The sequence below is a fragment of the Heterodontus francisci genome, chromosome 41 (genome assembly GCF_036365525.1).
Source record: "Heterodontus francisci isolate sHetFra1 chromosome 41, sHetFra1.hap1, whole genome shotgun sequence".
NCBI lineage: Eukaryota > Metazoa > Chordata > Chondrichthyes > Heterodontiformes > Heterodontidae > Heterodontus > Heterodontus francisci.
In genome coordinates, this window is record NC_090411.1 from 36,460,959 (window position 1) to 36,488,503 (window position 27,545).

General features: G+C 45.2%; 1 protein-coding gene across 13 annotated transcripts in view; it reads right to left on the minus strand.

Annotated features, from left to right (window-relative positions):
- LOC137353490 (RNA binding protein fox-1 homolog 2-like) overlaps positions 1-27,545 on the minus strand; it is a 342,023-nt gene that overhangs the window by 224,459 nt on the left and 90,019 nt on the right. For 10 of the 13 annotated variants that reach the window (XM_068019825.1, XM_068019822.1, XM_068019830.1 and 7 more), the window contains exon 2: positions 15,269-15,319. The exons of the other annotated variants lie outside the window; for them this stretch is intronic. In XM_068019825.1, the coding sequence (XP_067875926.1) occupies positions 15,269-15,319 (51 nt within the window). The remainder of the gene's footprint in view (positions 1-15,268; positions 15,320-27,545) is intronic. 13 annotated transcript variants of the gene reach the window in all.

Sequence of the window (27,545 nt, forward strand, 5' to 3'; positions counted from 1 at the left end):
CTGCCAGTGTTTTTTCATGCCCCCTCTTTGCTCTCCTAATTACTTTTTTTTTTAGTACCCCCCTACACTTTCTATACTTCTCTAGTGCTTCCGCTGTTTTCAGCGCTCTGAATCTGCCATAAGCCTGTTTTCTTTTCCTGATCCAATCCTCTATATCCCTGGACATCCAGGGTTCCCTGGACTTGTTGGTCCTACCCTTCACTTTAATGGGTGCATGTTGGCTCTGAACTGTCACTATTTCCTCTTTGAATGACTTCTACTGGTCTGATGTAGACTTTCCTACAAGTAGCTGCTGCCAGTCCACTTTGGCCAAATTCTGTTTTATCATATTGAAATCGGCCTTCCCCCAATTCAGTAACTTTATTTCCGGTCCATCTTTGTCCTTTTCCATAACTACCTTAAATCTTACAATTATGGTCACTATCCCCAAAATTAGATAAAGAGAGCTAGCACTGAACTTAAATTTGTGGAATTTGTTACATTTTGGAGGACCCACTGTGCATCAGTTCTGTATTTTTATTTGACAAGCATTATAGTACATGTTTATCTAATAAAAAAAAGCCAATGAATACACAAATATTCCACTGATGATCTATTTTCTAGAAAAACTTTGTGCTGTGCAATAGTCGGTCACACTCAGGAATAAGCCAGTCCAAAGTATCCCTAAAACTCAAAATATGCAGCTCTCACCCCAGACTTTTCCATCTGAAATTATTTTTACACACTTGCTACAAAATACAATACATTGCAAAATTAACAATAACTTGCTCCTTTGAACAAAGGAGATTGAGTGGAGATTTGATAGAGGTGTATAACATTATGACAGGCTTAAATAAGTTACACAAGGAAAAAGTTTTCCCAAGTTCTAGGGGACACAGATTTTAGGTTTTGGGCAAGAGATGCAGGAGGAAGAACTTTTTTTATGCAGCGAGTGGTATTGACCTGGAACTCGCTGCCCACGAGGGTGATGGAAGCGGAGACAGTCAATGATTTAAAAATGAAATTGGATGGGGACTTCTAGGAAATAAACTTTCCAGGCTACAGGGATCAAGCAGGGATGTGGGAATGACTGGATTGCTCCCCAAAGAGATGGTACAGACTCAATGCGCCGAATGGTCTCCTTCCATGCCGTAAATGACTGACTCTATATAGAATGATATATCCCAGCATGGACTCAAATGGGCCAAATGGCCTTCTTTTGCGCCATAATGACTATCACCTACAGTGCAGGAGGTGGCCATTCGACCCATTATGCCTGCGCGTGATAAAATATCAAGGTGCTTCACAGGAGCATCAATATAAAATTGACACTGAGCCACCGAGATATAATGACAGGTGCATTGGAATAGTCAAGTTTAGAGGTAGAAAAAGCATGCACTGGAGTTCCAGCAGCTGATGAGCTGAGGCGAGGATGGAGTTGGGCAATGTCACTGAGGTGGAAATAGGCAACCTTACTGATTGCGCAGATACATGGTCGGAAGTTTCAGTGCTGTGACAGGGGCGGAAACCTGATTGGAGGAATTCAAACATGGAATGCTACTGAAGATGCCAACAGCATGAGAATTTTGAACAACAGGTAAAGGCCAATAGACAAAACAGCCTGTCTTTTTTTAAATCCAAAAATATATCTGCATGAATCTACTGATGTGCTTCACAACTCCATTCTGCACTAATTTTTCTGCCTGGTATTTGAAACCCTTAACCAGTCAACAATTTGCCTTGATTGATTATGTTATCTTGAAATTTAGATCACTCCATAAAGTTTCCTCTCTCCCAACTTAATTCTGATGTATAGGGTAAAGCAAACATGCTGATATTGCAAATAAGTAATGGCAATAAGAGAGTTAAGTGCAGATCTTTTCTGGAAAGGAATTCAGTTACAATTTAAAATGTAGAACAATACTGTGTAAGTTAACAAGGAGTCACTGATCATGTAGTCTGCATATCATCTTAGAACACTATAATATTGTGACCTTGCTATTTATCACCTTTATGACCCACTCATCACTGCATGCAGTGCATTAGTTCCATCTCACCGAATGACTGGGCTCAAAGTTCCCCATCTCTTCCTGTTCCCCAACATAATTACTGAAGAACCAGTGTGTCTGCAACCTCCTCCAGCTGCATCAATGCTTCTCTATTCCACTGCTCAACATTCTGTCTGAATGCTAGTTGCAGGACAGGAAGCTGTGAAGATATCTATTCCAGCAGGTACTGATAGTCAGTCAGCCTACTTACACTGCTGGGAGCACACAAATAAAAAGCCTGACAGAAATGCTGTTATGGCTGTGCGGACAGCATCACTGCTAGCACTTTACGTTTCTCCTTCACATAAATGGGAAGAGAAGCACTGAACTACAGCATGTTAATAGAATAGCAGCTCTAATTTGGAGCAGATCTTGGCCCAACACTTAGTGACAAGTCTGAACTAAATTGAAACCTGCCAGTGACTTTATGCCTTGGGTACAAACTGACATAACCGCAATGCAGACTAATAGTTGTTACACTGCTCTAAAACAATGGCTGGTACTGGTACTGAGTGGCAAGAGGCTGGATAGCAGTAATGAGATGCAGAACTGAACAACTGAGTCTGCACTGCGACAGGCATTAATTCAGAATAGTGTGACAAGAATGAGGCTGGAGAGTTTCAAGTGTGAAATTGCATTGTTTGAATTCTCATTCATGCCCAATTCTACTATCCAGCTAAGGTAGGTAAACATTCATTGCTCTTTAAAAAAAATTAACATTCTGACTGCTGAGTTTCCAGCCCAACACTTACATACATGGAACCATCTACCCACTAAACATAGCATATTTTATATTTTGTTAATGTTTAAGTAGAATCTTGGGAGTCCAAATTTTAAAACTGTTGCAAAACAACATAGGATTCAGTGACATCAGAGAATTATGTCCATAATTCCACAGACATCAACCTACAGATCTTCCATTAGTGAGAAAAAAACCAAGACAGAAGCTGGGAGTTTCTGTGCAAGAGGGAGCTGAACATTGGAAAACACATCTGTCACTGGTGTGAGAGATCTGTACATTAATAATTTAGAGGAACAGCAATGACAAAGCCCTCAGAGCAGGTTACCTGCCCTCCTTCAAATTCAGAAATGGTGTATTGCAGATTTCTCTGTACATCATACGTATGTTTGGGATCAGGGTAAGGGGGAAGAGAAAGAGTCAAGTGAAAGAGTGCTTCAGATGGAGAAATATATATATACACACACACACACACACACGAAGGAGAAAGAAATCCTGAACAAGAACTTGAGAACTTCCCCCTCCCTTTATTAGCTGTGCAATACAGATCAGATCGCCTGTCTGTACAGAGTGAGGCAAACTGGTGACTAGGGGCACTATAATTTACCTCAGCACTCTGAGATAAGGAGGTGGGAAGGCACAGTGGGAAATGTTCGAAATCAGCACTCACATCCCCTATTGTTGTCCAGCAACTCTCACTGCAAGTGATTAAGTTGGATGAGGATAGAATCAGATTAGGCTCTATCGCACTGCGTCCCTATGGTCAAACAGCTTGTCAACTCTCACTGTCAATACTCACACATAAATAAGGATGACCAGTGATTAGGCCAACACTTTCAGAAATGGAGAAATGGGAAGAAAAATTGACAAAACAGATATTCTGCAAGTCACAATGACTTATGTAGCAGACTAATGGGGTGTAATGATCACCCATTAAGTGAACTATGTCACAATCAACAAATCCTTTTTCCTATTGCAGTGCAAACTAAAAGTCAAATGTGCACAAGGAAACTATGCAATTTATGAAATAAAACAAACCTTCTACCATTCTCCCCGCTAGTTCCTCTGTAGCCAATTCCCTGTCAAGTTTTTATGCCAAGTTAAGACGACAGAACTGGCATGTTTTCCAAAGCATGGTACACAGCTGGTTTAAGTACACAAGTCAAAATTCTTTAAAATCAGACCTTGGCCATCCATTGGAAGTTAATAAAGCTGCATGGAACTCAAATATTACATGGCCATGCACTAAAATTTTCAAATGTAAGTAAAAATATCTCATCTGCCAGCTGGAAGAATCCTGTGTGAAATGAGTTTGGACCATCTTAGTAGAGTTCTCAGTGGAAACTAACACTGCACTGAAATGCTCACAATTCGTCAGGCTCACTCAAGACAGCCATGAAATGGCTAATGTGTGGGAAAGTAACAGAGGTCAAAATGAGACGTTGGGTGTGGGGCCTGACCTTGTAAAGTTGGGCCTGAGGCACATCGTTGGAACAACTAGAGGAAAAACTACACTGAAGTTCCAATTCTGAACTGATGATGGAGGGAAAGTCATTGATGAAGCAGCTGAAGATGGTTAGGCCCAGGATACTGCCCTGAGGAACTCCTGCAGTAATGTCCTGGGGCTGAAATAGTTGACCTTCAACAACCACAACCATCAATAATATTTCCATTTCTAGCATAAACATTGATCATCAATTTCACACCAGATAAATTTTAAGCATTTTATTTAACAGGGACTGGCTGTATACATTAGTGAAAGGGACAGAAATATGAACAATGTGAAAATAAATTCCTCTGTAGTAACCAACTTTGGTGATTTTTCTATGATCTACATTAACTTGCATTTAAATAGAACCTTTAACATAGTAAAATGTCTCGACATTTTAAGTGAGCATGATTAGACAAAATTTGACACAAAGCCACTTGAGATATTAGTATGTGACCAAAAGCTTGGTCAAAGAGGTAGGTTTTAAGCAGCATCTTAAAGGAGAGAAGTGAAGAGGTTTAGGGAGCTGAAGGGCTAGGCAGCTGAATGCACAGCCAATAGTGAAGCAATTAAAATTTGGGGTGCATAAAGGCCAGAACTAGAGAAGTGCAGAGATCCAAGGGCTGTGGTGCTGGAGGATGCTAGAGGTAGGGAGGAGAGAGGACAGGAAGGATTTGAAAACAAGGATGTGAATTTTAAAAATCAAGATGATATTGGATTGGAAGCCAACGTAGGTAAATGAGGACGGGGAGATGGGTGAACGGGACTTGGTGCAAGTTAATATAAAGGCAGCAGTTTTGGATGAGCTCAAGGTTACAGAGGGAGCAAGGTGGGTGGCCTTGTCTACAGGTAACAACAGCATGGATGATTTCAGCAGTTCAGCTGAAGCAGGAGTGGGGACAAGCAATACTGTAAAGATGAAAGTAGCCCTGGTGGTGGAGTGGATATGGGGCTGGAAGCTCAGAGTCAAATGGAATTATTGACAAAACTGATACACAAGGATACATATATTTGAGGAATAAAAAAAAAGTGTCAGCGTATTCAAAGTTGGAATTTGCTTCTTGGTTTTGACATGGATGTCAGTATCGTCAAACTTTTTGCCAAAGAAACATAGAAAACATACAGCACAGAAGGTCATTCAGTAGTTTCGCATAATCCAAACCCCTCAAGTGTGCTACAGCCTTGAATACATTCTTATCCATTAGTTATTCTCTGCAGTCTGTATAATACTCCTGTGTACATTGTATCTCATTGTTTATAAGTGAAAATACTTGGTGGTTGCTACTTCAACAGTGAAGTGGGCAATGCTAGCTAAGTGGCAAAATGCCAGTGAGATTTTCAGTTGAACTCAGCTTTTCCAACTGCTATAACCATCTTGTGCCTGAGATATGCCAATATCTCTGCATTCTGCTCGTCAAAAAAGATGACCACAAACTTGAGCACATTAAACTACGTTTGAAAGCAAACTTGTCTTTCAATGCTCATACTTGTCCCTGAGCCTTACATGCTCAGTATTTCAAACTATAGCACAATTTCATTTTCCTGGAAACCAAAACCATTTACCAGGCAGGAAATAAATGCAACCATCTGTAGCTTTAATTTTAATTGTCAATTAGTCCTAGATTACTGCATTTTAGTTTGATCCTTTCCCCTTCTCGGAACTTCAATTTGTAAAGTATTAGAATTGATACTGATCTTCAGTTGTATAAAATACCCAAGGACCGCGGCCATCTTTCAAAATCTCCAGTTGGAGTATGACAGCTTTTTATGACAATAGGATCGATATTCCACCCTCGCATTATCCTAACCTCGCCACAGAAAGACAAACGAGAGATCGATGGTCCCGTGAGAAGCCTTCAGCTATTGCTGCCTCTTTCTGCACTGGCAAGTGCGGTAAAAGGGTAACCAAGGCTTGCTTCAATTCATTCCCTAGAAACGAAAGGTATGGAAGCAGCCAAGCACAGCATGTCAATGACTTCTACAGTCAACTCACACTAAATGGATAAATATATGGAGTAGATGAGTTAAAAAGTTTAAGGGAGTCAAAATCAAATCACCCGATTCAATTTTATTAATCTGCAGTACAAAGCTGCCAATTAGGACAAGGCCAATACCTCTCCCAAATGTCATCACAAAAACAAAATACTTTGTTCGTAAGAGAATTTCAACAACAAAAAGTAAATGTTTCTTATTCTAAAAAAAAAAAAATCAGGCTACGTTACTTTATAAAATTCACAACTGTGCCCTGGCAATAGTTACACCCAAGCCTCAGCCCCTACTCTTCTGAACCCAATTCCTCCTTCAGACACCTCACTCTGTTCTAGCACCTTCCATCAAAATCCTTGCTGTGTACTGCCCTCCCTAGTTCCATAACAACCTTCCCCAGCTTCCCATCCACTCTCGCCTAACTCCCCCATCACTCTACAGTTTTAATCCCATCTCCCGTTTCCAAGCTCATTTCTTCCCAATTCCTGCTCCTGATCTGCTTCCTATTCAAATTCTCCTCAAAGCTTCCATGTCAGCTGATGTTTTTAATGCTTTCCTTTCTTCAAGCACCATAATTCTCTTTTTCAAATGTCGCCATTGTGATGGGGACCATCCTCTTCAACTACTGTCCATTCCTAGTCTTCAAGATTCTAGAACATGCTTTTCAATGTACCTACATCTCCACAAAACTCCCTGCTGAAAGCCTCACAGTTCAAGCTCCAATCTTCTCAACAGCACTGAGATCACTCTGGTCAAAGTCATGAATTACATCCCCTCAGACTGTGACATGCAGCTTTGTTCCACCTCATTATCCTCACCATTCTCCTCCATTGCCTCTCATCTGTTATCCAGCTTTTCCTTTCCATCACTTCCCTCGACCCCAAGACTACCTCTGTGTTAATCAGACGAAGTGCCAAACACTATTGCAGACAAGTCAAAGCTTCCTGGAACTCAACATTAGACCAAAGCCGTGGTCTTTTAGTTTCCATCATAGACCTGAATACTCAAGGGTACATGGTATTTAGGAAGGACAGGAAGCTAGGAAAAGGCGGAGAGTTAGTTCTGTTAATTAATGATGGTATTAGCACAATAGCGAGGCATGACCCAAGTTCAGGAAACCAGGATGTAGAAAGTTTAGGTAGAGATTAGAAATAATAAAGGCAAGAAATCACTTGTGGGAGCGGTGTACAGGCCACCTAACATTACCACATTGTAGGATGGGGTATAAAGGAAGAAATTATGGCAGCCTGTCAGAAAGGTACAGTGATAATTATGGGGGATTTTAACCTACATATAGACTGGAAAAATCAGATGGGCAGAGGTAGCCTAGATGAGGAGTATATAGAATGTTTTCGGGATAATTTCTTGGAACAATACGTTCTGGAGTCAACCAGAGAGCAGGTTATACTAGACCTGGTATTGTGCAACGAGATAGGATTAATTAATGACCTCAGTTAAGGCGTCCCTAGGTAGGAGCGATCATAATATGATTGAATTTTACATTCATTTTGAGGGAGAGAAGAGTGGGTCCAAGACTAGTATTTTAAACTTAAATAAGGGCAATTATGAGGGCATGAAAGCAGAGCTAGCTAAAGCGAACTAGCAAATCAGGTTAGGGGATAGGTCAATAGAGATGCAGTGACAGACATTTAAGGGGATATTTCAGAATACACAGAATAGATACATTTCATCGAGAAAGAAAAATTCCAAGGGTGGGACCCACCATCCGTGGTTAACTCAAAACAGTTAAAGATAGTATCAAACTTAAAGAAAAAGCCTATAATTGCAGAAAGATGGGAGGCAGGTCAGAAGATTGGACAGAATATAAAAAACAGCAAAGAATGACTAAAAGATTGATAAGGAAGGGAGAAAGCTAGCTAGAAATGTAAAGACAGATAGTAAGAGTTTCTATAGATATTTCAAAAAGAAAAGTTAACAAAGGGAGCGTTGATCCTATAGAAAGTGAGTCCAGGGAATTAATAATGGATAATAAAGGAGATGGCAAATGTATTGAACAGATATTTTGCATCAGTCTTCACTATTGAGGATACAAGTAACATCCCAGTATTAGCTGTAAATCAGGAAATAGAAGGGAGGGAGGGAGGAAATTACAAGAAAAATTCAAGAAAATTACAATCACTAGGGAAGTGGGACTGAACAGATTGTTGGAGCTGCAGGCTGACAAGTCCCCGGGTCCTGATGGACTTCATCCTAGGGTGTTAAAAGAAGTGGCTAGTGAGATAGTTGATACGTTAGTTTTAATTTTCCAGACTTCCCTAGATTCGGGGAAGGTTCCGTTAGATTGGAAAATAGCGAATGCAACTCCTTTATTCAAAAAGGGAGGGAGACAAATAGCAGGAAACGACAGGCCAGTTAGCTTAACACCTGTCTTAGGGAAAATGTTAGAAGCTATTAGAACCAGGTCAGGTGGCAGATCTCTCGGTGGGAGAGCATTTCGGTGATGGTGATCACAACTCCCTGACCTTTACTATAGTCATGGAGGGGGACAGGAGCAGACGGGATGGGAAAATATTTAATTGGGGGAGGGGGAATTACAATGCTATTAGACAGGAACTGGGGAGCATAAACTGGGAACAGATGTTCTCAGGAAAATGCACGACAGAAATGTGGAGGTTGTTTAGGGAGCACTTGCTGCGACTGCTGGATAGGTTTGTCCCGATGAGACAAGGAAGGGATGGTAGGGTGAAGGAACCTTGGATGACAAGAGATGTGGAACAGCTAGTCAAGAGGAAGAAGGAAGCTTACTTAAGGTTGAGGAAGCAAGGATCAGACAGGGCTCTAGAGGGTTACAAGGTAGCCAGGAAGGAACTGAAGAATGGACTTAGGAGAGCTAGAAGGGGACATGAAACAGTCTTGGCGGGTAGGATTAAGGAAAATCCCAAGGCGTTCTAGACTTATGTGAGGAACAAGAGGATGGCCAGAGTGAGGGTAGGGCAGATCAGGGATAGTGGAGGGAACTTGTGCCTGGAGTCGGAGGAGGTAGGGGAGGTCCTAAATGAATACTTTGCTTCAGTATTCACTAGTGAGAGGGACCTGGTCGTTTGTGAGGACAGCGTGGAACAGGCTGATATGCTCGAACAGGTTGAGGTTAAGAGGGAGGATGTGCTGGAAATTTTGAATGATATGAGGACAGATAAGTCCCCGGGGCCAGACGGGATATACCCAAGGATATTACGGGAAGCGAGGGAAGAGATTGCTGCGCCTTTGGGGATGATCTTTGCGTCCTCACTGTCCAGTGGAGTAGTACCGGATGATTGGAGGGTGGCAAATGTTGTTCCCTTGTTCAAGAAAGGGAATAGGGATAACCCTGGGAATTATAGACCAGTCAGTCTTACGTCGGTAGTGGGCAAATTATTGGAGAGGATTCTGAGAGATAGGATTTATGATTATTTGGAAAAGCATGGTTTGATTAGAGACAGTCAGCATGACTTTGTGAGGGGCAGGTCATGCCTCACAAGCCTTATTGAATTCTTTGAAGATGTGACAAAACACATTGATGAAGGAAGAGCAATGGATGTGGTGTATATGGATTTTAGCAAGGCGTTTGATAAGGTTCCCCATGGTAGGCTCATTCAGAAAGTGAGGAGGCATGGGATACAGGGGAAGTTGGCTGTCTGGATACAAAATTGGCTGGCCCATAGAAGACAGAGGGTGGTAGTAGATGGAAAGTATTCAGCATGGAGCTCGGTGACCAGTGGTGTTCCGCAGGGATCTGTTCTGGGACCTCTGCTCTTTGTGATTTTTATAAATGACTTGGATGAGGAAGTGGAAGGCTGGGTTAGCAAGTTTGCCGATGACACGAAGGTTGCTGGAGTTGTGGATAGTGTGGAAGGCTGTTGTAGGTTGCAACAGGACATTGACAGGATGCAGAGCTGGGCTGAGAAGTGGCAGATGGAGTTCAACCTGGAAAAGTGTGAAGTGATTCATTTTGGAAGGTCGAATTTGAATGCAGAATACAGGCCTAAAGACAGGATTCTTGGTAGTGTGGAGGAACAGAGGGATCTTGGGGTCCATGTCCATAGATCACTCAAAGTTGCCACCCAAGTTGATAGGGTTGTTAAGAAGGCGTATGGTGTGTTGGCTTTCATTAACAGGGGGATTGAGTTTAAGAGCCGCGAGGTTATGCTGCAGCTCTATAAGGCCCTGGTTCGACCACACTTGGAATATTGTGTTCAGTTCTGGTCACCTCATTATCGGAAGGATGTGGAAGCTTTAGAGAGGGTGCAGAGGAGATTTACCAGGATGCTGCCTGGACTGGAGGGCATGTCTTACGAAGAAAGATTGAGGGAGCTAGGGCTTTTCTCATTGGAGCGAAGGATGATGAAAGGTGACTTGATAGAGGGGTACAAGATGATGAGAGGCATAGATAGAGTGGATAGCCAGAGACTTTTTCCCAGGGTGGAAAGGGCCATCACCAGGGGGCATAATTTTAAGGTGATTGGAGGAAGGTTTTGGGGAGATGTCAGAGGTAGGTTCTTTGCACAGAGAGTGGTGGGTGTGTGGAATGCACTGCCAGCGGTGGTAGTAGAAGCAGATACATTAGGAACATTTAAGCGACTCTTGGATAGGTACATGGATGATAGTAGAATGAAGGGTAGGTAGTTAGTTTGATCTTAGAATAGGTTAAAGATTCGGCACAACATCGTGGACCGAAGGGCCTGTACTGTGCTGTACTGATCTATGTTCTATGTTCTATGAAAGACGTTATAACAAGGCATTTAGAAAAATTCAAGGTAATCAGGCAGAGTCAATTTAGTTTTGTGAAAGGGAAATCATGTTTAACCAATTTATTGGAATTCTTTGAGGGAGTTACATGTACTGTGGATAAAGGGGAAGCGATGGATGTATTTGTACTTAGATTTCCAGAAGGCATTTGATAAGGTGCCATATCAAAGGTTATTGCAGAAAATAAAAGCTCATGGTGTAGGGCTAACATATTGGCATGGATAGAAAATTGGCTGGCTAACAGGAAACAGAGTAGGCATAAATGGGTCATTTTATGGTTGGCAAGATGTAACGAGTGGGGTGCCATAGGGATCAGTGCTGGGACCTCAACTTTTTACAATTTATATAAATGACTTAGATGAAGGGACCAAAGGTATGGTTGCTAAATTTGCTGCTAACACAAAGATAGATAGGAAAGTAACTTGTGAAAACGACATAAGGGGGCTACAAAGGGATATAGATAGGTTAAGCGAGTGAGTAAAGACCTGGCAAATGGAGAATAATGTGGGCAAGTGTCAAATTGTCCACTTCGGCAGGAAGAATAAAAAAAAGCATATTATCTAAATGGTGAGAGATCGCAGAGCTCGGAGATGCAGAGGGATCTGGGTGTCCTAGTGCATGAATCGCAAAAAGGTTAATATCGCGAGGGGAATTGAATACAAAAGTAGGGAGGTTATGCTTCAGCTATACAGGGCATTGGTGAGATCACATCTGGAGTACTGTGCACAGTACTGGTCTCCTTATTTACGGAAGGATGTAAACGCTTGGAGGCAGTACAGAGAAGGTTTACTAGACTAATACCTGGAATGGGCGGGCTATCTTACAAGGAAAGATTAGACAGGCTGGGCTTGTATCTGCTGGAATTTAGAAGAGTAAGAGGCTACTTGATTGAAATACATAAAATCCTGAGGGGTCTTGTCAGGTCGGATGTGGAAAGGATGTTTCCCCTTGCGGGAGAATCTAGAACCAGGGGTCACTGTTTAAAAATAAGGGATCGCCCATTTAAGAGAGAGAGGAGGAGAAATTTTCTCTCAGAAGGTAGTGAGTCTTTGGAATTCTCTTCCTCAAAAGGCAGTGGAAGCAGAGTCTTTGAATATTTTTAAGGCAGAGGGAGATAGATTATTGATAAGTAAGGGGGTGAAAGGTTATCGGGGGTAAGCAGAAATGTGGAGTTCAACCATGAACTTACTGCATGGCGGAGCAGGTTCGAAGGGCCTACTCCTGCTCATAATTCGTACATTCGTATGTTCATATGTTCACCACGGACCCGCTTCCTATCAGTGACTTGATCCCTTTCTGTAGTCCTTCACTCAGGCTGAACCAGACCATAAAAAACATTGGATTCCCATCCAACCCAGGCCAGAACTTCAAACTCACTCAGTTCAAGGGCAATTAAGGGTGGGCAATAAATGCTGGCCTAGCCAGTGACGCCCACATCCCATGAACAAATTTTTAAAAAAAGCTCTATTACAGACAAAAAAACCCACTTGAGCTGAATGCTGAATACTTGCTCATTCTTGAAGGAACAGCAGATGAGATGTGTTGTGTTCCAAGACTGGCACACAGTCTGGCCTCCGAGTACACATAGACGGGTCACTGAGATCTTTTGGAACAGTTCTTTTCAGGCGGCGTTGAGAATTAATTTAGCAGGCTTTTCTTCAAAGAGGAGACAAGATGAGTTGACACAGTGGACTTCTCAGGGTCTTTTTGAGAGGTGCTGGAAAGCTTAGCTGGACTGTGGTCTTCTCTCCTCTCCTTGGAAGTTCTCTCCTTTTTATTACAGTTCGACCCTAACTCAAAACAATTCAAAAGCGAAACCGACAACAGGATGTCAACCTTTTGACCTGCATCAACCTTGGCCTGTCATTTCTTTGTAAACAACTTCTCCAGGTGTCGAAAGTATTCTTATTTATTGTGCTCAAAGTCAAGTGGTTTCCCAGAAAGGCTCATTTTCCTCACAAGACCTTGCAGTGCCCCTTTTAAAAAACATTTCCAGGGACTGTTTTTCAAAGTCAAGTGGCCTTTACATGACCCCCTTTGAAAACCCCAAAGTTTAACATTTCTTCAATCTTTCAAAAATTAACCCTCAAAAAATGTATTTAACAAAACACAGAGGCACCTTCGTAACATTATTTAAAAGTCTTTTGCTGCTTGTAAACTGTCCTCTGGCAGAAATCATTGCTTTCAAGAGAGAACCATTAAAAGGAATTTTTTTAAGTTTGCAGTATTTTCAAATTGCAGACAGTTAATCCTCAGCCTAGTATAAAGCAGTTACTGTCCAACTTTCATCGGGGTAAAAAGTTTAAAAAGGATGCAGAACAGAGATGTAGCTGAATTTCTGCCACCTAGGCATAAAGTAAATGAGAGATTTCAAGCTCGTCATGTACTTTTATAGTTAGTTGTGGGAAGGATTTGAACACTTTTCATCTTTAAAACTAATGAGGATATAGTCTCCTCTCTGAAAGATTCATGAATTAAATGAAAGAAGTGCGATACAGTCTCTATCCAAAGCAGAATTGTAGCACAACGTTGCCCAGAATAAATCATCACTAACGGAAAATCTCACTCAGGGATCTGCAATTTAACAGTTACAGTGGTATACTGGGATACTCTTAGTAAACTTTGATAGAGGCTAAATTGAAGAAGCACCATCTTGCGCCCCAATCAAGCTATACCTAACACGGAAATGCAAATTGTAGAAAAAAATTTCATCCCTAAGGTCTGAAATCCCCAATATCCCAGGAGCAAAAAATTGGTTATTATTCTCCTTAAATTTGAGGCTTGAATTATGGAGGGTGAAAATAATCACTTACAATATATCGCATTTCATTACATCAATCTTTACTGGAGTCTATTTTCTACAGTAGTAACTACAGACCAGAAAGTTGTTAGGCAGTTATGGCAGAAAGACAGACCAGGGAATTTAAAAAAAATCCCAATGGCTCAGTTGACTTGATAGTGAGTGGGTGAATCTCTCAGACCTCAAGATTTTCCATATTCAGGTTGTTTTGAGTTATTTCATATCAGCAGTGTCAGTAGTACAATTCCCTAGATGAGAGAGGTACAAATTGGTTAACCCATATTGAGAGGGGTAGAAGAAGTGAGACACCTTGGAGTGCATGCCCACAGGTCCCTGAAGGTGGCAGGACAAGCAGATAGAATGAAGAAGGCATATGGAGTGCTTTCCTTTATTGGCCGAGGTGTAGAATACAAAAGCAGGGATGTAATGCTGGAACTGTATAAAACGCTGATTACGCCACAGCTGCAGTACTGCGTACAGTTCTGGTCAGCACATTACAGGAAGGACATAATTGCTCTGGAGAGAGGAGATTTACAAGAATGTTGCCAGGGCTTGAAAGTTGCAGCTGTGAGGAAAGATTGGAACGGCTAGGGTTGTTTTCCTTAGAGCAGAGGAGGCTAAGGGGTGACTTAATTGAGGTGCACAAAATTATGAGGGGCCTACATAGAGTGGATAGGAAGGACCTGTTTCCCCTAGTGGAGAGATCAATTACCAGGGGCACAGATTTAAAGTGACTGGTAGAAGGATTAGAGGGGACATGAGGAAAAACTTTTTCGGCCAGAGGGTGGTGGGTGTCTGGAATTCACTGCCAGGAATGGTGGTGGGAGGCAGAAACCCTGAACTCATTTAAAAGGTACCTGGACACGCACCTGAAGTGCTGTAACCTGCAAGGCTACGGACCAGGTTCTGGAAAGTGGGATTAGATTGGGCGACTAGTTTTTTCGGCCAGCCCGGACATGACGGGCTGAATGGCCTCCCTCTGTGTCGTAATTTTTCTATGGTTCTGAGCACCAACAAACTATGTTGTTAAAGCAGCAAGTGAGGGAGGACAGCAATAGGTTCAGTTATCATCTATTTTTTCTTCTTTCTCCCCCCCCATCCCTTGCCCACTTGAAGCACATTGGGATGTTTTCTATGGTAAAGGCACTGTATCAAAGTAAGTTTATCTTGTTCCCATCTAAGCTCTTCGACATGTACCACTGCCTGAGGAACCCAGCAAGGAAGTAATGCCTTCATGAAGGGAAATGCTGTCAGAAAAAAGGAAAAGGGGAATTAAATGCATCTTGCAGCAACATATCAACTTTAACAAACTATAACACTTTTAAATGGTAACTGTATCATAGCACTCCTGTAAGTATGAATCAGATTTAGCTTGAACACAAACACACAAGCTTAAGGGCGAGCAGTAAAATAGAAGGCCTTTCATTAAAAGGAGCTTCGATTTGAGAATCTAATGAATTTTCACTTTAATTTCTGCATACCTGACTCTTCAAGGTTTGGTAAGGGAGGAATCCTTGGGTCAAGACTTCTCTCTGAAGAAGAAATAATAGCCTTATTAGAACATATACATCTCCATCACTTATTTAGATCAGTGAAATTTTGTAAAACAAAACACAAGAAACCTGCTTTGGGGTTTATAAATCAGAAATTCTCATCAACTGCAGAAATGAGATCATTGTCAAAAGTCCACCATGTCGTTGTGTACGCTATCATACATTACCCTACTATAATTATACAGCAATGACCGATCAAAGATTGAATATACACTCCCCAACTGTCCCATTTCCCAAGGTTTGTGTTACTAATTGTGTTCTGAAAAAGCTATTTGCAAATTAGACATCTGAAACTTACCAACAAATGCAATCCTACTTCTGTCATTCATTATTAATCCATTAGACTGCTAGTGTATTAGTCAAATGTGGAGGGTGGGAAAGCAAGCATTTTTGCAAAGAACTGAATACGTTAACCATGTTGTACATCATTACACACAGCACACACACACACACTATCTGCACTGTATGATCCAGCAAAAAGCAGAAGTGAAATCAACACCGACAAGCCTCCAAATTGATCTGACAAATATATCTCCCACCTTTGAAAGCGTAAAAATTGATCAGACCCGTTTTGTTGGGTCATCGATCAGCAGTGAATACTTTAGAAAATGTAAGGTTTTGGTCATGTGTTTAGTTTGCTCCCCTTTCAACAAAGGAGCCAAATGATGTGTGGACAGGAGGGAATGAAAGATGGGGAACAAAGGAGGGAAGAGGAGCAAACAGTACCAATTGAAATTACATGCATCCTGTTGGATTCCTATCAAAGTACAAGATTCAGACATTTATACTCAAGTAATTACCAAGCATCTGAAAGCAGTCTTCTCATATGGTTGCAGTTTTAAGGGTAGTTGGTTACTACTTCTAAAAAACAATTGACTACATATCATTTTGATTGGTAAAGTGTCACAATACAGCCTCATAGCACAGCAATTCAAGGCCTAACTACCAAAAATACAGTCACAAGTACCAGTCTCTGGATTGCTTCTCATCCATTCAGAGCTTAGCTGTTCGAAAAAGCACTGCGCAAAAGCATGGTATTAAATTGCAGAGGTCTTTCCTTCCCCTCAAAGGCAGAATCAGATTATCCTATTAGCTGAACAACGAACGTGACCAAAGGCAACAGCATCCTTCGCATTCAACAAAAGATGGACCGGCAGTAACAAGAAGCAGCACACGTCAGCGTAACCTTGGTTACCAATAGGACTCAAAAATTTTTGAGGATATGCTCATGGCAGTAATTGCCACGACAGATTGTTGCAACTCTACCAATCACATGCTCATTAGAAAGTCAGGTTTTAAACCGCCGCCTCATTTTCGCGAGTTTCAGAGATTTAATGCCCCTCTAACCTGGCTGTAACTGCCCTAGGAATGTTTGATGGGGACAGTGTAGAGGGAGCTTTACTCTGTATCTCATGCTATGCTGTACCTGCCTTAGGAGTGTTTGATGGGACAGTGTTGAGGGAGCTTCATTCGGTATCTAACCCTTTTTTCTCTTCTCTTTTTACTCTGTATCTAACTTTTTTTTAAAAAATAAGGTGGCCTTTATACCCCAGGCCCCCTTTATGTACATTTTAAATAAATAACGTTATTAAAATCAAACAAAACAAAAACTCAAATTAAAATAGCATTTTTGGCATCGATGATGCACTCCAACCCCTGCGGTGCCTCAAGCGAACCGGCAGACACTGCATGCTCCTTCTCCAGGGACACCCAGGTGCGAACGTAACCCCGGAAGAGGGGCAGGCAATCAGGGCAGATGGACACCCCCAGATCTGTGAATTACCACCTTGGCCAGGCCCAGGAGCAGGTTGAGAAGATCCTCCTCCTCCCGGCACACCCCCCCCCCCCCCACCAATGGGTGACCAAAGATCAGGAGCGTGCGACTGAAGTGCAGCCAAAACTTGAGGGGGCAACTCCTTCAAATTCGCAAACAGGGGCTGCACCCACGCACGTTCCATATATACATGAAACACGGGCTCGTCCAGGCCACAGAAGTTACATGCGGCCTGGGAGTCCGTGAACCTGCTTAAAAGTCTATTGCACGGGACTGCCCTGTGCAACACCCTCCACCCCAGGTCCCCGATGTAAAGGGGGAGACTGCCACATAGAGAGACCTCCACCAGAGTTTCCCCTCGCCGCCAGAAGGCAACACAGAGGAGGCAGAGGAAGGCGAGGAAGTAGAGTGTGTGTGCAGGAGCAGCCCATACAAGAAACCCCTCCGCGCCGTGTAGAATGGCACAGAGGGCATTTCCGAAGCACGGTTCGGGTTGTGCAGGACCGGCTCCCGAGGAGCGTTTCAGGGCCTGGGTCTGATGAGCAATTCTGGCCAAGTAGGGGTTAGCTTGGTCGGGAGCGCTCCACACTCCCGGGCCCCTCGTCATCCGCAGTGAGGGGTGTCCAGGCAGTTTCGGCTAACCGTCGGACAGCCGAGGCGCTCTCCTCCGCCAGCGGGGGAGCACCCTGACTGGAGGCGATCATGTTGCAGACTCTGAATAGATCCCAGTAAAAGACAGGCAACTCCCTCAGAGAGGCGCAGCTAATGTTGTCCGCCGGGAGCTGCGTGGCGTCTTGAAGGCAGTGCCTGTGGCGGAAAAAAACTCGTCGCCAGTGCACACCATCTGGGAGGTCGGTCGCTGTACAGGTATCTCTGCAGGGTCCGAAGGCGGAGAGTCGCAGCCTGGGTGCGGACGCACACCAGTGACTGGCCACCCTCCTCAATCGGGAGACTCAGGACCACAGCAGAGACCCAGTGTTTCCTCTTGTTCCAGAAGAAATCGATGAGCATGAGGCGGGGCCAAAGTGACCAACCGGTACCACAGCAGAGAGGCCACCAGTTGGTTTGTGACCAGTGCTCGGCCACTGTAGGAAAGCATTTGGAGCAGTCCTCTCCAGCGCCCCAACCGAGTGGTGACTTTCGCCTCCAACTCCTGCCAGTTTGCCCAGCCAGGTTTCCTCAGCGGGGCTAAGGTGGACTCCCAGATAGAGGAGGTGCGTGGTGCACCACGCAAAAGCTGTTAACTCCTCCGGCAAACAGTCTACCTGCCACCGACCCACCATGAGTCTGGAATATTTCTCCCAATTGATCCTCACGGAGGACGCAGCAGAAAAGGTCTGCTAGTACTCGCGTGTATCCTCCGCAAGTTAACGGGATCTGTGACCGTGAGGAGCCCGTCATCGGCATAAGCCAAGAGGATGTCCCGCATGCCCGGCCTGCGCACAGCCAGACCTACCAACCCTCTGCGAATCAGGCACAGGAATGGCTCCACGCAAATGGTATATAATTGGGCGGACATAGGGCATCCCTAATCTACTCCTCTCCCAAAGCGAAGGGGCGCCGTCAAGGACCCGTTAACTTTTATTAGACACTCTGCGGCAGCGTATAAAAGTCAGACCCCAGCCACAAAATGTGGCCTGAGTCCAAATGCACGTAGAGTCCTGAAAAGATATTCGTGATCCACCCTGTCGAACGCCGCCTCCTGATCGAGGGAGAGAAAGGCGAACGACAGACCAGTCCTCTGGGAAAGATGGATCAGGTCCTGGACCAGGTGGATGTTGTCCTGGATGGACCGGCCCGGGACCATATAGGACGGGTTGGAGTGGATCACATGGGCCAGCACGGACATAGCCCAGGCAAAGATCTTACAACCCGTGCTGAGGAGGGAGACCGGATGCCAGTTCTTAAGCAAGCGGAGATCGCCCCTCTTCAGCAGCAGGACGATGACCGCCCTTCGCCACGAGAGGAGCATCTCCCCTGTCGCCAGGCTTAGTCCCAGGACCCACGCTTAATCGCCCCCAGGAACTCTACGGTTAGCCGTCCAGTCCCGGGGATTTGCCCCTCGAGAGCTGGTCGAGGGCACCAGACAGCTCCGCCAATGTGAGCGGAGCCTCCAATCCTTCAGCGCGCTCTGAGCTGACCTTTGGCAGGTCCTCCCACAAAACTCTGCGCACGTCCTCGCTGGACAAATCCGGAGAGAACAATGCACTGTAATAGCTAGGGACCAAAAGACCCATTCCCTCCAGATCCGTGATGGAGAATCCGTCGTCGGCCAGCAGCTTGACGAGTTGCTTACGGACACCCCGCCATTTTTCCAGTGTGTAGAAGGGCGAGGCCCAGTCCAAATCTACCAGGATCTGGATCCGCGACCTCACGTATGCACCTCGGGACCCTATGAGCTGCAGGTCCCTCAGCGTGCCCTTCTTCTCTTTGCATGCTTGCGACAACATGACCGAGGCGGGACTCCAAGTCGAGCACCTTCCTCTCTAGCTGCCCGATCTCGGCTTCCCTCCTCTTGGTCGACCCCTTCACGTACTCCTGACAGAGGACAAGAATGTGAGTCTTGCCCACATCCCACCATAGCCTCAAGGAGATGAAGCACCTCCCCCACCCACCTCCCACCGCCTCCTTCCCCAGTCGGCACAGAATCCACAGGACGAGTCCCAGAATCGCTCGTCCTCCAGCAGCCGGTAGTTAAAGTGCCCGTACGCAGACCCTACCTACGTGCGGAGTGGAGTGAACTCCACCCACACAAGGCGGTGATGCGAGCACGGCAGCAGCGGCATGGAGGCCGCTGAGACGCGGGAGACGTACACCCTGAGAAACGTAGAGGTCGTCGATTTGGGACCCCCCTCCTCCAGACCTCCACGTGAAGGCGCTGGAGTCGGGATGGAAATTCCGCCAGACGTTCACCAAGTTGAGGGAGCTGATCAGTTCCCTCAACTTCTCCGACGCTTGGCCGTGCTGGGGACCGGAGCAATCCCCCACCTCGAGGGTACAATTAAAATCCCCCCCCCCACCCCCGAGGATGATGCACTCGCCGCTATTAATAGAACTCAAGAGAGCAGACATTTCTATCAAGAGGCGCGCTTGCAACGCGCCAGACCTGGGCGTGTACACGTTCACAAAGTGGAGGCTGCATGCTACCCAGGCGAATGGCAAGGTGGAGCAAACGCCCTGTCACATGCTCCTTGACCCCCAAGATCTCCAGCTGAGAAATCGGGGCCAAGATAGTCACCTCACTGGAAATAGTGGTGAGGTGACTCATGTAGACCCCACCCTGCCACTCAGGGAGCCAGGTGGCTTCATCTCCCGGAACAGCGTGGGTTTCCTGCAGAATGCTCACCACATATCTCCCTTCCCCAAGGAAGGAGGGATTGTGAAATCTGCGGAGAGACCCCCTTCTGCCATTGAGGTTGAGGCTGGCTATGGTTATCTTCATGTCAAAAGTACATAGAAACTCGTCACCAACACATTGTGAGGAGGGAGTGGACGTGCACCTCGCCTTCCACTCCCCCAGCAACCCATTGAGGAACGCTCTAAATCTCAACCAGTTTCACACCCGTGCCCTTCCCCACCTTCTTGAGGGTGGTACGGACAGATTGGATGATCAGCGCCAAACTCGACCACCGGCTGAGGGCCAACTGAACCTTACTGCGGCAACCTCTGCAAGGAAGTCCCGGAGTGGGGATGAAAGGGGACTCGGTGGGAGGCACGAGGGAGTCCACCGCCTCACTGGCAATGGATACAAGGTCACCCTCCGTTCCCCACACCGGGTCCCCATCCTCCTCCGGGTCGTCACTGCCAGCGGCCGACACACCCACCGCACACTCTGGGACAGATGTCCCGGCTGCACCAGCTAGTCCCGCCTCTGCCACGATCCCACTCCCAGGATCGATGGCAGAGGAGTCCTCTTTGGGTTCATTTATTGGGCTGGAACCTACAGGTGCCAGCGGTTCAGGACACCCCCTCCACCTCCATTCCCAGCCCAGTGAGCGGCCCAGGGGAGACAGTAGTTGCCGACTCCAGGAATGTAGCTGGAGCCGGGACCGGAGGCGGAGACAGGAGGCCATCTCCCACTCCACTAGCGCCCAGAGACCCAGCAGACAGGGAATTACACAAATTGGCCTCTGGGTCGGGTACATCCTGGGCAGCAGCATCAGGCTGTTGGCAGGACTGCCCTCACAGGTCTTGCCCCCACTCAGAACACCCGACCCATCGGCCAAAGGAATGCTTTCTCCTGTGGGGTCCATAAGCTCCCCCAACATGAGCGGGCCCCCCCGCTCGGGAGTTCTCAAAGCTACTGCGGTATCTCTCCTCCCTCCGTCCCAAGGGGCAGAAGGTTCCCACCCAGGGCTTTCGGCCCTCATGGTGCTGGTGGCGGGGACCCGCGCCAGGAGATTGGCCCTGAAACTCATGGCCCTCTTCAGAGGAGGGATGTCTCCTCCTCTTATTGGGGGAGAGGCGTGGAGGCTCAGGGACCTCCATCTCAGTAAAGGCCTCTGCTTCTCCCTCTGCACCTCCCTGCCCAGATTTCTTGGGCCCGAGCTTAGCTGCGGGGCAGGTGGACTCCCCGGATCAGCTGAAGGGCTGAGCTCAGGCTCAGGACTTGTCTCTGTCTCCAGGGGGTGCGCCTTTGGGAGCTTTGCTTTGCACCGTGCCTTCCTTCCACCCGGACGGGTCTCCCTCCCCCCATCGGAGGCCATGAAAAGCACGGCCTCCGGAACGACCTGAGCGGTCCTTGTTGCAGGTGTCAGGGGAGTAGGGAGGAGGTGCAGCGGCGCCACCATAGGCCGCCACGGTGGAGTTGGCGACTGGAGGTTAGGGCAGCTCTTCCAAACATGCCCCACCCCCTTGAGAACATGGCAGCCTGCCCCGTCTGAGGTCCAGAAGATGTGGTAGGCCGCTCCCTGGAACTCAACGCTAAATTGGCCTTCCGTAACCTCCTCCCATGCCAGCTGCATAAAGAGCTAGAGACAGAAGTATACATGCTGGAGGCTGTTCTCCCAAAGACCGAGTGGGATTGGGGCGAGCCCTGTCTTTATCGCCCCCAGATGGTGCAGGTTGGGGAGGAGGAGCTCACCAGGAATGAAGGGCAGGATATTTGACAAGGTGAGCTGCTGCGCAGTGGCCTCCAGGGGGTCCATTGGCAGACAGGTTCTGCCCACGGTAAGCCCCTTGCTCAGGGCCAGGGATACGGGCCGCTTTGTAGGAAAAATACAGCCTCCCCATACATGTTAGAGGCAGTAACAATGGCCGAGGGGCCGACAACCTCGGCCACTGCTTTCACGCCTGCCTCTATCGTTATGTTCGAATGGACATAGCCCTTGACCCCAAGCTTAGATGTTATTCATGCAAAAGATGACAGGGCGACAGGAACAGTTGGAGCAGCTGCAGATGTGCAGGAGGGCCCGGCCACCTGTGAAGGGCTTGCCATGGGGTCTAAGAGCCACACCCACCCCTACAAACAAAGCAAATTGACACGGTTTAAACCAAAAAAAAACTTTAAGCAAAATGGTGTGAGTAGAGGACGACGGGGGTAGGAAGGTAAAGGAAAAGGGGAGGATAGGTGACTGAGTGGAGGAAGGAGAGAAAGGCTGCGAGGGATGTTTGTTTCAATTGGTCATTGGAGAACCTTAATAAAGCCAGTCCAAAACTTCCAGTTGGGGGAAGGCTCCTTCGCCTGGTACTCTTCTCTTCCGATGCCTTCACCCGGGCAATTCCAGCTGTCCCAAGCAGGCAGTTGGGGTGGGGAGGGAGCTCCCTGTGTGCAGGATGGATATCAGCACCAATACAAATACAGTGGCCTCCTGCAGGTTTTGGCAGCACCACCCGAGTCTTCCGGCCTCTTCTCCCTCCCCCAAACAGTCCAAACAAAAAGAGTCTTTCAGGTGCTCTGACATCCACCTCTCCAAAAAGAATTGCAGCCTTTGTGCCTCCTCCCGATGGATTCACTTGTCCAGGCTCTCTCCACTCTCTATATTCTCCCCTCTCCACTCCAGTTGCTGTTGCAGCAGTCTGAACAGGTGCAGCTGCTCCCCAATTGCACACAGGAAGTGCTCCACAAACTGCCCAGCCAATCCTGTGCTGTACCTGCCCTGGGTGTGTTTGATGCAGACAGTATAGAGGGAGCTTTACTCTGTATCTAACTCCGTTTTTTTTTCACTCTGTATTGAACCCATTTTTTCTTTTTTTTTAAGGTGGCCTTTATACCCCACGCCCCTTTTATTTATTTTTGTCGAGAGGGCCTTTGTTCCTCAGACCCCCTTTATATGTATATTAAATAAATAAATATATTAAAAACAGATAAATGAAACAAAAATTCAAATACCATTTTCGGCATCAATGATGCACTCTAGTTCCTGCGGCGTCCACCGGTTGCGCAAGGCCTCAATCGAATCTAACCCCGTGCTGTATCTGCCCTGGGAGTGTAGACGTACAGCTCTGGAAATAATGCCCTCGTGGGAAGGGCGTAGTGGTAATGTCACTGGGGGTATGGGTTCGAATCCCACCATGGCAGATGGTGAAATCTGAATTCAATTAATAAATCTGGAATTAAAAGCTAGTCTAACGGTGACCGTGAAACCATTGTCGATTGTTGTAAAAACCCATCTAGTTCACTAATGTCCTTTAGGGACTGAAATCTGCCGTCCTTACCTGGTCTGGCCTACATGTTACTCCAGACCCAGAGCAATGTGTTTGACTCTCAAATGCCCTCTGAAACGGTCTAGCAAGCCTCTCAGTTCAAGGACAATTAGGGATGGGCAATAAATGCTGGCCTAGTCAGCGACACCCACATCCCACAAATAAAAAGAGAGACTTGTAAGCAAAACTGAAGCCAGGGACAGTGGCAGATCTTTCATAAGTGTGCTCTAAGCTCACCAAAAATGAACTAATTGATTTAATTGTCTTTAAAAATATTTTAACGTGTTTCTGTCTGGATACCCACGCCACAATTTTGCAATTGTCTGTTTAGAATGAGAGCGACAGGTTTCGTCTGAGGTGCTCACGCTGTCTATTTTCACGATTGGGCTGTCTTTAGTAGGCACGTGGATAGTTGTAACTGAAGCAGAGCTGGAGCTGGAGTCAGACAGTCCAGATCCAACTTATTAAAATCAAATGCTTACAAAAATCAAAAAGGTCCATCCATAGATTGACTGGAGTAACATTTAAAAGTTGTCCACAGATGAGTAATAACAGAACACGTTGTACAATTACAGTCAAGAATGAATTTGCGTAAGCCATAAAAAGTGAATTGGATGCCAATGGAATAGACCGGTTACTGGTGTAAAGCTAATTGTCAGTGTTACTTTAAAAAAGCTTATTCTTGGACATCACATCTGCAGAAAATTGTGAAATTTGGTGTAACTGGAACAGAAATTCTTTAATTGTCTACCTGAATGACAATGGAAGAGAAGGTTAATCATTGTTTGTGCTCGATTATCTTTTGGGGTTGCTTTAACTTTAAAGATGCGAGTAATGACAATTGAAAATTTGGGCTCCTGTATTCTTGCAAGAAAAGTCAATATTTTGATTTCAAAAATGTTTAAAATCCATGAGGTACTGGACCTTCAATCGGCTTTGCCTTGGACACCACTGGGCCTCTTGGGAAGGCCCTGGACCACAGATCCTGGCATGTGTCGGAAAAGCGCTCTCATTGATTTCCGTGCTAAAAGTTGACATCCTGCTACTGTACTGTGGCAATGAGTGTTCATGACTAATTGGAATAGAAAATAGAAGTGCCTACAGTGGGTGTGGCTGCTTTCTAAATTAGAACAATCTGAAAGGATCCAAGGCATATGACTGTAGAATGACATCACCCTTCAAGTACAGATCAGATTCCAAACAGTAAACAGAGGAAACAGAAACTGAAATCCATCTGCAACATCAGTGGTTTCCATTTTAATGTACACAGGTGTTTGCACAGAGGGCAGGGGAAGAAGCAGTGACAGTGCCGGAAAACAGCCAAATTCAGCCAATGTGCTTATAAACGCATTTCTGTGAAGTATCTAAATCACAGTTAATGTTCTGCAAACAGGCATCAACCCAAACGATATCTCAGCTACCAATCTAAATTTTGTGAACCAATCCAAATACGCTGCAAAATCCAGGCAACTCCGACATGTCAGTTTCCAAATGTACGCTGACAGCACCCAGCTCTACCTCACCACCACCTCTCTTGACCTCTCCACTGTCTCAAAATTGTCAAACTTATTAAATAACATCCAGTACTAGATGAACAGAAATTTCTTTCTACTAAATATTGAGAAGCCATTGTCTTCGGTTCCTACCACAAACTCCCCTCTCGTCACCGATTCCATTCCTCTCCCTTGCAACTGTCTGAGGCTGCATCAGACTGTTCGCAACCTCATTGTTATACTTGACCCCGAGATGAGCTGTCAACTCATTCACAACGTCGCTAAGACCACCTGTTTCCACCTCTGTAACATTGCTCGTTTCCACCCTTGCTGCAGCTCTTCCATTGGCCACTTCATCCATACCTTGGTTACCTCCAGACTTGTCTATTCTCAACTACCCACTGTAGCAAAAGCTACGGATCTGTCAGCATCAAAGAACTTCAATTTCACACAGCAGCAAAGGACTCCAGACATCACCTCACCATAACAAAATTATGGGAAGATGCCTCAATAAAACATTATCTGAATCCCTAAAATTATCATTAAATGAATTTTTCTAGGGAAGATCCAACAACAACTTGTATTTATACAACACCTTTAACATAATAAAGCATCCTAAAACACTTTACAGAAGCATTATAAAACAAAAACCACAGGTTTACAAAGGCCAGAATGTGCAAGGTCTGCGAATTGCAGCTGGCCATTCGGTGGCTGATTGACAGATGTCCTTCGAGTTTAATAAACAGAAACTCTCTCGTAGATGACGATATTTGCCCAGACGTCAGAGGACCATGCAGGACTCTGATTCAGAGTCCGTATGAACTGTTAAAGAACTGGCCAACAATTTACCAAAAGATGCAGTTCATCAAGATCTTGATTATAATTCTGTGGCACAGTACACAGATACTGCACCACCTGCAAACAGGTACCCCTTTCATGAAAATGTTTTCAGATGATGTCACCGAGGGGTAGCATGCAGATGAGAAACAGGATAGATCCTTGGGACGCACCAAGAGGCAAGTGTGCATGAATTGGAACAGAAGCCATTAATGGCGATTCTCTGGCTACAACTAGATAAGAATAGAACCGGGCAAGTGCTGTCCCATCCAGCTGGATGACAGTGGAGAGGCTTTGGAAGAGGATGATCAACCATGTCGAAGACTGCAGACAGGTTGAGAAGAACAAAGGGAGATAGTTTACCTTTGTCACTATCATATAGGATGCCATTTGTGACTTTGATAAGAGCCGATTTAGTACTATGGCAGAGGCAGAAACCTGATTGGAGGGATTCAAACAGAGTACCAGGAAAGATGGGCACAAATTTAGGAGGCAATGACCACCTCCAGGCGCGTATCCATTGTCTCTCGAGATAAGGAGGCCCAAAAGAAGAAGAAGAAGAAGATGTTCAAGGACTGCTATAAACTGTTAGACATTCTGGTCAGTGATTGTGGATATCAGATCATTTTAGACATAACTTTTTTTTAAAATTCTGATTAACTGCCAAAACTGTACATCTTACTAGTTCTATATAAACTACAGTACCAGTAATCTGGATATTACTATTCAATCATTTTTGGGTACTGACAGTCAATGGGGAACAAGGCTGTAAATCAATTCAATTAAAACAAATAGAAGTCAAATGTAATTTGTGTCTATTCTGCTCAGATCAAGTCATCAAAAGCCAAAAGACAGAAGGAGAATTGGATAAGCCAGGATTTAATAACAGCCTAATACACTCAAACACCTCCACTAGAATATAAACAAAAGGCCTTGACAAAAAAGCAATCGACTCCTCCACAAAGGCCACACACCAGTGATTCCAATCAGACAAATAACAAAGCTTTATTACACAAGGGCAATAGCCACACTCGAGTTCAAATAACAGGTGAGGCGTGGTGACCCTAGCAAATTATATTTCTATTGCTCTGCTGTGCAATAACCAAACAAGTCATATTATACTGTGCAGGAGAGTAAAATGAAACTCTCGCACACTCCTCTCCACCCCGTCACCTTCTCCTTAAACATCAGTCTGCAACTTTCATTTTTTGTGAACTTTTAATAAAAGCATACCAGCAATGAGATCTTGAACTGGGTCTCATCATCAGTACCAAATTTTTGCAAAATCCAATGAATTAATTAACATTCTGAACTTTCTTCTTGCTCTTTGAATAAACTGAGAGTTAACGTCAATAAAAGGAGATAGGATATGTTACAGCCAGACAGCATGAAGCAGCTGGAAGGCAGTCATTAATCCACCATCTTTCAGGAAGCACAGTTCATTAAAAAAAAACAG